Source organism: Fukomys damarensis, unplaced genomic scaffold (assembly GCF_012274545.1).
Source record: "Fukomys damarensis isolate Sample0158 unplaced genomic scaffold, DMR_v1.0_HiC HiC_scaffold_29, whole genome shotgun sequence".
Taxonomy (NCBI): domain Eukaryota; kingdom Metazoa; phylum Chordata; class Mammalia; order Rodentia; family Bathyergidae; genus Fukomys; species Fukomys damarensis.
The window spans coordinates 2,799,615-2,810,068 of NW_022900941.1; the positions used below are offsets into that span (position 1 = coordinate 2,799,615).

The window sequence follows — 10,454 nt, forward strand, 5'->3', positions numbered from 1 at the left end:
TTTTTTTTTTTTTTTTTTGGTACTGGGGATTGAACTTGGGTCCTTGCGCTTTCAAGGCAGGCAGAGGCACCACTGAGCTAACCCCCTGGCCCTAGTTTGATTTTTGTCATTATTTTCAGGGAGAATAGTACACTCAGAGTCTCCCGGAATTCTTTCTGTCTCTGAAGTAGTGTACACACTTAGTGCCTTCTGAGTCCTGTTTACTGTGTAGTAATTAATCGCTGTTGCTTGCTGAGTCCTTCGTAGGATGTCTGCTTTGTGTGCTGTGCCCTGCACCAGTGTTTTACAGCCTCTGGAAGGTGCTTCTCTGTTTTTTATTTTGGGGATTGAACCTAGGTCCTTTGCACTGAGCTACATTCTCAGCCCTTTATTTTTGTATTTTGCGATAGGGTCTTGTTAATCTTCCAGAGTGCTGAGACTACAGGTGTGTACCACCAAGCCGGGCTGGGTTCTCTGCTCCGTCTGTAACTGTTGGTGACAGGGTGTCTCAGAACTGGTTGGTTCTGAGATTTTACCACTTAAACAGGATGCATGTAAGAGCTACAGAAGGGCCTACACCCGTGATGCTCACCTGTGGGAAGTGGTTGTTTCATCTTTGTAAAGAGGAAAGCGGGTGACAGCAGCAAATGCCTCACAGATAGCGAGAAATTTCCCAAGGTGCCAGTGCTGAGTTACTCAGCCTGTTCCGTCCTTTGCTTCAGCCTGACCCAGCGTGGGATCACCCTTGGTTTCTCATAGGTGCTGGAAAGTCTTTGGTGGGTGTGACTGCTGCGTGCACTGTCAGAAAACGCTGTCTTGTGCTGGGCAACTCAGCTGTGTCTGTGGAGCAGTGGAAAGCCCAGTTCAAGATGTGGTCCACCATCGATGACAGCCAGATCTGCCGCTTCACCTCGGACGCCAAGGACAAGCCCATAGGCTGCTCCATTGCAATTAGCACTTACTCCATGCTGGGCCACACCACCAAAAGATCCTGGGAGGCGGAGCGAGTCATGGAGTGGCTCAAAACCCAGGAGTGGGGCCTCATGATCCTCGACGAAGTACACACCATTCCAGGTGAGCTGGCCGACGCTGAGCTGAAAATTGATTTCCACTTGTTGGGCTGGGGGCGGAACCGCTGTGCTGTCCCCTCACCTGGCTGGAGATGCTCGTGGGTAATACTTCTTTCTTAGCGCGTGAGGGGCGGGATTGGGCGGGCCGCAGGTGTGCACACTTACACCTGAGGCAGGGGTTTGGAGGGATCGTGTAGATCACGACTCCTGTCTGTCTCCGTTGCCGTTCAGCTTACCCTAACCCCTTTCATGCTTCTCCAAAGCTGGACTGGAACCACTGCGTTACTCTTGAGATAGTATCGCGTTTCTTTTGAAGGCCGATGTGTTGGTCCATAAACAGTATGTATGAGGTTTGGTCAAAGTACATAGTGAAGGTTTAAATTAAAAAATATTATTACAGTGACAGGCACGTTGCCGTTGATCCCCCGCCAAGTGGTGACCACCCTTACTCCATCGTTCTTGCTTCTTTCTGAAGCAGTCGTGGAGTCCTCTTTCGCGAGTGTCTCTGTGGGGTTTTTGGTGAATACTGCTGCTGAGTGCCATCCAGTGGAAAGGCAGACTCCAAACACCATTACAGTGTGCCTCCTTCATCCGCCTGCTCACCCAGTCTGGCACTGTGTGACTTCTGGCTCTTTCCCAAAGTCAGAATGACCACGAAATGTTCGTAAGTGTTCTGAATCTGTGTGGGACTTCGAAGTGGCCATGTCAGCACAACTAAAAGCACAAGAGAGGACTCCCAGCACCGCTTCAGAGGGTTGAGCAGGGGGACAGTGTGTTTGAAATGGGAGCGAGTATTTGGAGGGGTATTAATGACTTTGTGTTCTTTACTGTAATTGAAAACAAAACTTAAGATTTTACCACATTTTTGATCGTTCCCTGTACTAGAAGCCTTCTTACTTTCCAGGCATAGGTAGACTTTTTTTTTTTAATTGGAAACAGCTTTATTGACCTAATTTGTGTGCCATCAAGCCACCCACTATGTCTACGCAGCACGGTGGGTTTCAGCCGTTTGTGGGGTGGTGCACCAGTCTCTGTGACCCAGTTTTAGAGCGTCTTCTTATACTTATAGTCCCTGTTTTCATCGTTAGCTGCAGGCAGCCTCTGAACTTCTTTCTGCCTCTACAGATTTGCTTTTTCTGGAAATTTTCATACGAATAGCATCATGCAGTATGTATTTTCTTACGTCTGGCTGTCTTCTCTTTGTAAAGTGGTTTACTCATTGTCACAGCACCCACCAGTAGTTTGTTCTGTTTCTCACTGCATAGTCGTCTGAGTGAATTTTTCTTTTCCTTTTTTTTTTTTTTTTATTTTTTGGAGACAGAGTTTCACTCTGTTGCCCAGGCTGGCCTTAAATCCCTGGGCTTAAGTGCTCCTCCTGCCTTTGTCTCCCCAGTGCCTAGGACTTAGAGACACAGGTAGTCACCATGCCTGACTATGCAGACTTTTTTTGCTACTGGGGTTCAAACTTGGGTCGTTGCACTCACAAGGCAGGCAGCGGAACCACTGATCTAAATCTCTGGCCCCCAGACCTTGTTTTTGTTTAACATTCAGAATTTTTTTGTGAGTACACATTTGCAGTACAAAACAATTCCTTGTATGGAGTTGCTACGTGCATATAACACATCTGAATCCCTTTTTAGCCTCCTTTCCCTCCTCTCTCTCTAGATCCCCAGCCCATTTAAGAAAGATCTAGCTCCTCCTTCCTATTATCTATTATTTTGCTCTTTATTTATAGTTTGGGTCTCTCATGTAAGAGGAACTATGTAATGTTTAAGCTTGTGCTTCTGACTTACTTCACTTACATTAAATCTAAAGTAGAGATTACATTAAGTGAAATAAAAGGTGAGGCATTTTTACATAGAGCATTCAGAACGTTTTCATGGCCCTGGCACTGGTTGAAGCTCTCCAGTGAGAGTCACAGTCCAGGTAGGGATTGGGTGTCTTCCAAGTAGGAGCAGTAGGGCACAGGCCTTGTCTTGGGAAAGCACGTGGTCCATTCAGATAACGTACAGTGGCCGAGCGCAGGGAGAGCAGGCAAGGCTGGGGCAGAAGGACCGGTCAGGGCAGATGTGGTGGCTCTTTGTAGGCCATGAGAGGGACTCCGGCTTCCACTCTAAATGGGAGGAGCCGTCTGGGGTGGAGCAGAGGCTAACCTGAGCTTGCACATCTGGCTGCTGTGCTGTGAACAGACGGGAGGAAGCCCCAAGGGAACAGTGAGATGAGCTTGGTGGGTTCCAGCAGGAGACTTGACCTCGTGAGAGGGCAGTGAGGCTGAAGGCAGCCCCACTCCGGCTAAACTGTGATGGTCACGTGTGGGATGAGGGAGAGGAGGAAGAGCCCAGGGTGACACTGAGGGAGGATGGGGAGGGTGTTCATGAAAGCGGGGAAAGTTGGGGAAGCAGTAGGTCACACCTACGATTTTGGGCATGGTGATTTGAGCAGCTGCACAGTTAGGCAGGGACCGAAGTGTTAGGAAATGGGCAAGAGAAGCGGCCAGGCAGTTCACCCAAATAAGCACTTGAAGAGTTGCCCGGCTCCGCGTGGTGCTCCAGCATTTGTGACTGTGAATACTCCCATTGTTCCCCAGCCAAGATGTTCCGACGCGTGCTCACCATCGTGCAGGCCCACTGCAAGCTGGGTTTGACTGCGACCCTTGTCCGGGAAGATGACAAAATTGTCGACTTAAATTTTTTGATTGGGCCCAAGCTCTACGAAGCCAACTGGATGGAGTTGCAGAACAACGGCTACATTGCGAAAGTCCAGTGTGCTGAGGTAGCTGGGCCTGGCTGGGTGGGCATCTGAGAGAGGGCTCCTTCCACGGGCAGGGGCAGCCGTTGGTCGAGCCCCAGGCTTGCCTACCACCACCTCCTGCAGGGCGCTTACTGACCCTGGGGAGCAGTGTTACCCCGCTTCACAGATGGGTGGTGAGTACAAGCAGAGCCTTTGTCAGGATGCTGGTGCAGAAGGCTACGTCTTCGCGTCAGTGAGCTCCTGGGGGGTTCTGCCACTCATCCCAGGCGCTGCTGCGTGGATGACCACCGAGGCCACTCCTGCCGTCCCAGCCCCAGAAGGTCGATTGTGGACGTGATCACTTTCTCTCTTAAGGAATCCCTTTGCCCAATACGATTCTGTAGTGTGTACCTACATAGATGGATATTAAAAATCCTTGTGTAAAGGAAGGTCTCAGAACAAACAACTGACAAAGTCCTTTCTAACACTGAAAGGACTGTCACTCAGTGTGAGAGAGTCGGGTGGCCTTTGTCCTGACAGTGCGAGAAGAGGCTGCTGGTACTGGTGAGTGTGAGGAGCCTGTTCAGACTTAGCAGTAATGAGAAAGTCGTCCCACTTTAGCTGTGTGTGTCGAACAGTGGCATGGCCGGGACCTTTGAGGCCTTCTCTTCCTCTCCACCTTGTCTTGTTGGTGTCGCTGCCATCACGGAACCTGGGTTTGTCATTCTCTTTGTTATTTCACCATCTACGTGTGTTTGTCTGTTCTTTCTAAATAAACAATCATGTAAGCAGAACGAGGTTATATAAGTTCCTTTGCAATTTTTGTATTTTCTCAGTGTTCCTTGTGTGATTTCCTTAATGTTGGGGGGCTGTAGTTCATTCCTTCGAATCGCTGTGCACTATTCCGTGGCACAGATGTGCCACAGCTTAACCAGCATGGGGTGCTACACGGTGATAAGGCAACAGCCTTTTCTGACGTGGAAGACATTTGGATTGCCAGGTTGCTTTCTTAACAGCTTTGTTGGGGGTTGGTTTACACACCGGTGGTATCCATCCACTGTACGTTTACAGTCTCGTAATTTTAGGGCCGCTATCCCTACAATCCACTTTTCAAGCATCTGACACCACAGAGTTGGTTGCATTGTGCCTGAGTTTCCTTCTGCTCCGGCGGCAGCACCAGGTGCGGGCCGTAGCATAGAGATGCCCTCAGGAGGATTCTGCTACTCCAGCTGTTGCCTGTGTGACCAGAGCTCTTTGAGTGTGTCTTTGCTTTCTGGCATAGTGAGATATCTCAGCCTTATCTCATACCTACTCTTCTTTGGGCTTGAATTTTGCTGTTTCTCCTGGAGAACTGGGTCCTTTCAGTAGTGAAAACCAACAACTGGGTGCTAGGTGTATTCAGGACTGTCACTGCTAGGCCTGCTGTTGGGCAGAGCTAGGAAATGTGTGTGCACATGAGCGTAGTTGGGCACACATCTGTGTCTTACTTGCCTGGAATATCAAAAACTACAAGTTTATGGAGACATGGGCAATATAATCCAACACCACAATTTTTTTCTAACTTTTCCTCTTTCCATATTTGTAATTCCTTTTTCAGACAATAAGAAATTTATTTACAATATGCTTAGGCTCTGTTATATATATATATACATAGATGCTTCTCACATGGGAAAGGGATCAAGGGATGGAGGGAGCGGATGCAAAAAGGAATTAAGATGTGCTATGTACACGTGCCAACTCCACAAGGGGATGTAAACATAATTACTGTAACAGGGACTAAAAATAAGAATTAAACAACTATTGACTGCCTGAAAATTAAAAAAAGAACAAATATCAGATTGTCTCCTGTTTCCTTATCCTAATAAGCCTGAAATTGAAAAGATTGTTTTGTTTTTTACCAGCCTCAGGCTCACCAGTCATGGAATTTTGTGGGTAAAAATTGGTGTTGAGGGGACAGGGATGAATGAAAGCCGTTGACCCTACAGTGCCACGAAGTGAGTAGCTCGGCAGCTCCGCAGCACTCTTAGCCCCGGTGTTTTTACCGGAAGTGTTCCTGGTCCTTCAGGGCACTGGGCGGGGACAGGAGGGGCAGTTCTCAGCCGCAGTGCTGCCTTCTGTGCCGGGGCTGTGGTCTGAGTGGGGAGATTGCAGGCGCCACAGGTCGAAAATCTGGTTTCCCTTACTTGTAGCTGGAGTAAAAATAATTCCCTTGGTATGATTACGTTTAAAAGTTTTTTGAGATTTTGTTTTAGGTTTTTGAGGCAGGGTTTTGTTGTGTAGTTCAGGCGGCCTTGAACTCACTGTGTAGCCCACGCTGGACTCAGATGTGAGGCGATCCTTCTTCCTCGGCGTCCTGATTGCTTGGATTACAGATGTGTGCCACCACTTCTGGCCAGAAATTGTCAAGTGATTAACATATGAGAATGTCCTTGCTGAATGTGAGGAATTAGATTTGGCTTAGTTTTGTACATGTGTGTATTTACAGTTACATACTAGTTTATTCTTAACTGCAGTAGATCCATTTTAAGAGCCCCAGTGGGTGCCAGAAACCCAATATAGTACCAGCTCCTGTGATTTAATGCTTTTCCATTTTATTATTATTATTATTTATTTTTGGTACCGGGGATCGAACTCAGGTCCTTGCGCTTGCAAGGCAGGCCACTGAACTGCTGAGCTAAATCCCCCGCCCTAATGCTTTTCCATTTTATTATTATTATTATTTATTTTTGGTACCGGGGATCGAACTCAGGTCCTTGCGCTTGCAAGGCAGGCCACTGAACTGCTGAGCTAAATCCCCCGCCCTAATGCTTTTCCATTTTAACTAAGCACTCGCCATGCATATGGCTGCACCTTTTGCAGTGTGAGGTAGGAAAGAAAAACTAGTGTGAATTTTTTTCCTTCACATTTTCACAGATAGGTTTGTACTTACTGGAGATCTTAGCGACCTTAGCATGCAATTTTGATTCTTTTCTGTTAGGTTGAGAACTTACAGCATTGCTGCTCTTGTGCGTGGGGCCATGGTTAAGTAAAACAAGGGCGGCTTGAGCAGATGCACTGCAGACCGGGACAGTGGATCTTAAAACTGCGATGGCTCCGAATGCTGGGCACATGGGTTGTTACGCGGGGTAGATGTGCCAGACGGGGCGGTGCTTCACTTTCTGGGCAGAATAACATGGTTCTACACACAGTTCGTCATGCTGCTGAGAACAGAGTGCAAGTTAAAATGTGTCACTTGTTTTATTTCTGGAATTTTCTGTGTAATATTTGCAGACCTTTGTTGACTGTAGATGCCTGAAAGCACAGATAAAGGGGATCAGTGTGTATTAAGATGTGATTCATATACCATTGGCTTTGTTTTGAGATATTTTGAAGCTAATTCTACTAGATGAAAGTGCTTCCGAAGTTTCCAAGTGATGTTTAAACTTGCAAATGGCCCTATTCTTACTGCTTCCCAGGTTTGGTGCCCAATGTCACCCGAGTTTTACCGAGAGTATGTGGCAATCAAAACCAAGAAACGAATCTTGCTGTATACCATGAACCCCAACAAGTTCCGAGCTTGTCAGTTTCTGATCAAGTTTCACGAAAGAAGGAATGACAAGATTATTGTCTTTGCTGACAACGTGTTTGCCTTGAAGGAATACGCTATTCGGCTGAACAAGTAAGAGTTAAAACTTTAGAGTTGCTCTAGGCCAATTGGCTCCTCATTTGAGAATGAAGGTATCCATTTCTTTCTTGAAGTGCTTAGGAACGTCTTGGGACCTAAGGGTTTGGGTCTCAGGAACTCGGCAAGACAGAGAAGCAGGTGGTCAGGCTCATAGGTCGGAGCGTGTGGACGTGGGGAGGCTGGTCCCATGAACCAGAGAGCAAGGGGCCGTGCTGAGCTGGGTGGGGCATGGCCTCAGATCTGGGCTCGAAAGGTGGGGAGGAGGCGGCACCTGCGGTTTCCGGCTGAAGGAGCACTGAGGGCAGAGTGGAGCCCAGATGTTGTGGCCCAGGGACTGGGAAGGCAAGATGGGCTGGGCCAGCATCCAGGTATGGGTCAGCATCTGGGTAGAGCTGCTCCGGAGCCACTCACCCGGCACCCTGTGGTCCCCAGCCCCATCCTGTGCTTGAAACCTGGCTGTGGTAAACCGCCTGCTGAGTGTGTGAGAGGAGGCCTGTGGCAGAGCCTCAGTGCCGTGAGTGTTACAGCGCACAGGGCCTTCTGTGCACACAGGTCTTAATTCTTCCTGTAGAAACGGACAGGGAAAGAAGCTTCCAATGCTGAGCACTGAGCTGCATCTGCAGGCCTTTTTATTTTTCATTTTTTTGAGATAAGATCTTGCTAGGTCACCAGGTTGCCTAGGAAAGGCTTGGTCTTGGAGTCGTTTGCATTAGCTTCCCCAGTGCTAGGATTGCAGGTGTGTGCCCCATTCCTGGCCTAATCACTGTTCTTGTTGCACAGGTACAATGTCTTCTCTTTCATCGTCTGTGGAAGCTTTTTTTTTTTTCTTTTTATTTCATTGTTTCTTTTAATTCATTTCCTAGAATGCCATAATGACAGTGTTACAAAAATATTAATTACATGACATCATCAAAACCGTGAAGTTTATATTTCTAATTTAACTATGTTGAAAAAAAAATTTTTTTTTTTTTAATTTTATTGAGTTTATTGGTACATTTTAGGGATACGGTACAGTTACATTCATTGTTGGGATCATGTACCTTTACATGGCAAGTCTTGATTCTCATTTTTTCCCCTTACCTCTGCCCTCCCTTCACCCCCTCCTCCCCTCCCCATCTACAAACACTTTATTTTCATCTTTTCATTCTCTCACATTTTTTCTTTTCCCTTTTTGTTTCCTTCAGTTGCCTACAATCTTTTCTGCAAATATTTTTGGTTTGATTGTTTTTGTGCCTGTCTTTGAAATCCTGAGTGTTAGTAATCTGCGGCTGCACTTTTTTTTTTCTTTCTTTCTTTTTTTTTTTTTTTTGAGACAGGGCCTTGTTATGTGGTTCAGGCTGGCCTTGAACTTATTATGTAGCCCAGCTTGGCCTTGAAGAACTAGCAATGGTCCTCCTGCCTCAGCCTCCTGAGTGCTGGGATCGTAGGTGTGCACCACCACACCCAGCTTGGCAATTACATTTCTGAGAGTTGGCCACTAAACAGCAGACAGGCTTTTCTGTATCACCAAGCAGGCTTGCCGACTGTGTGCCTGCTTGTAGAGTGAATAGCACTTGGAGTTCATTGAGAAATTGTCAGGTGCCAGTATCTATAGGTCTTTTCCAGCCTCCTGGGCACAGCACGTGGGAGGGAGGAAAAGAGGTTGTACAGCTCAGCCTTGAGGATGCACCGCTCCACCATGTTGCAAGTTTCCCCATGACCCTCAGCTCTGCTGACATCCTTGGCGCTGCCCTTCCTAGTTCAGATCTGGAACAGAATCCTCCAGCTTCCTGTCAGGTGGGAAGAGCCGGGCACGCTGTGGGCTGGGGTCTCTGCTCCTCACACACACTCCCAGGCCTGCTGTCTGCCACCCGCGCCGGCCACCTGCCCCTGGGCTCTAGTTGTTAAAACCCTTCTGTGTCCTGCACAGAGTACTGACACATTGGCTCAGAAAATTGTTCTGTATTGGCTTTCCCTCTGCCAACTCAGGCTGCTGCCTTTGTGTAACTGTTAGCTTAGTTACTGCACCTTCATCCATCAGCTTTTCAGCTTCTGAAACGTTATCTGTTGTGCTCATCTTCTGTTACTTCCGCTTTCTCTCTCTCTCTCTCTCAACTTCTGTTCTCTTTGTGGGTTTGTGTCCTTTTAGTCCTTTGCTGCCATTCAGTGTAGATTTAAGTGAGGCAACAAGAGGGTTGTACATATTCGCCGTCATGTTTAACAGCTGTCTCCCCGCCTTCTCTCCCCTTCCCTCTGCGGCGCTCCGTCCACCTTCTCCCCACACCCACATTGGAAATACCTGGGGCTTGCTCTGGCTGCAGCCTCCTGCGCGTCTGCTCCTGGGGCTGTTGATTTGCCTGGCACTGTCAGTGCCGAGCCAGCTTGACACAGGGAATGGGCAGCCCACTGTGGCTGTCTCGTGTGTAATAGAATTGTAGTTACAACTTTTATTAATAATCTTTTCTTTTTGTACCTGTCCTTTAAATGTAGACAGTGTTTTATTTTTATTTCTGTTTGAAGTGATTGTGTGGATCCTAGGCCTTGCCTCTTAACTTGTAATGGATGCCCTGTGCTGGGAGAAGTCTGTGAGCTTCCTCCCAGCCTTATAAGAAACAGACAGCTGTCATTGACGTGCCCTGCAGGAGAGACCAGTAGGATTATGAGTAGTGTGGAGTAGCACATGGACGATGACAGGATCCTATGGGTGGTGCCCCGGACACTCCATGCTGGGCTGTCTGGAGGCCATCAACCTGGGTGTAGAGCTGCCCTAGGCCCTGCCTGCCCGCAGAAGAGGGGTCGCACTCTCAGGCACAGATGTGACCATCTTGTAGCACAGAACTGTGTGTTCTGAGCCCGTACTGGACACGGTTATGGGTGCTGCTGGGCCTGGGGACAGCCGAATTTGGGCTTTACCCTTTCAGGGTTTTGATCCTCTGTTTCCTGTGTATAAATTGAGGAACCTGAGACCTGCCTTTTACAGTTCTGAGGAACATTGGCAGGATGGATTTTTTTTTTTTTTTTTTTTTTTTTTT

The 10,454-nt window shown here is 47.8% G+C and overlaps 1 protein-coding gene across 2 annotated transcripts in view; it reads left to right on the forward strand.

The window, feature by feature from the left end:
- The window catches only part of Ercc3 (ERCC excision repair 3, TFIIH core complex helicase subunit), a 25,965-nt gene that overhangs the window by 6,110 nt on the left and 9,401 nt on the right, over positions 1–10,454 (forward strand). For both annotated transcript variants that reach the window (XM_010637672.3, XM_033757218.1), the window contains exons 8-10: positions 739–1,053; positions 3,637–3,821; positions 7,235–7,437. In XM_010637672.3, the coding sequence (XP_010635974.1) occupies positions 739–1,053; positions 3,637–3,821; positions 7,235–7,437 (703 nt within the window). The remainder of the gene's footprint in view (positions 1–738; positions 1,054–3,636; positions 3,822–7,234; positions 7,438–10,454) is intronic.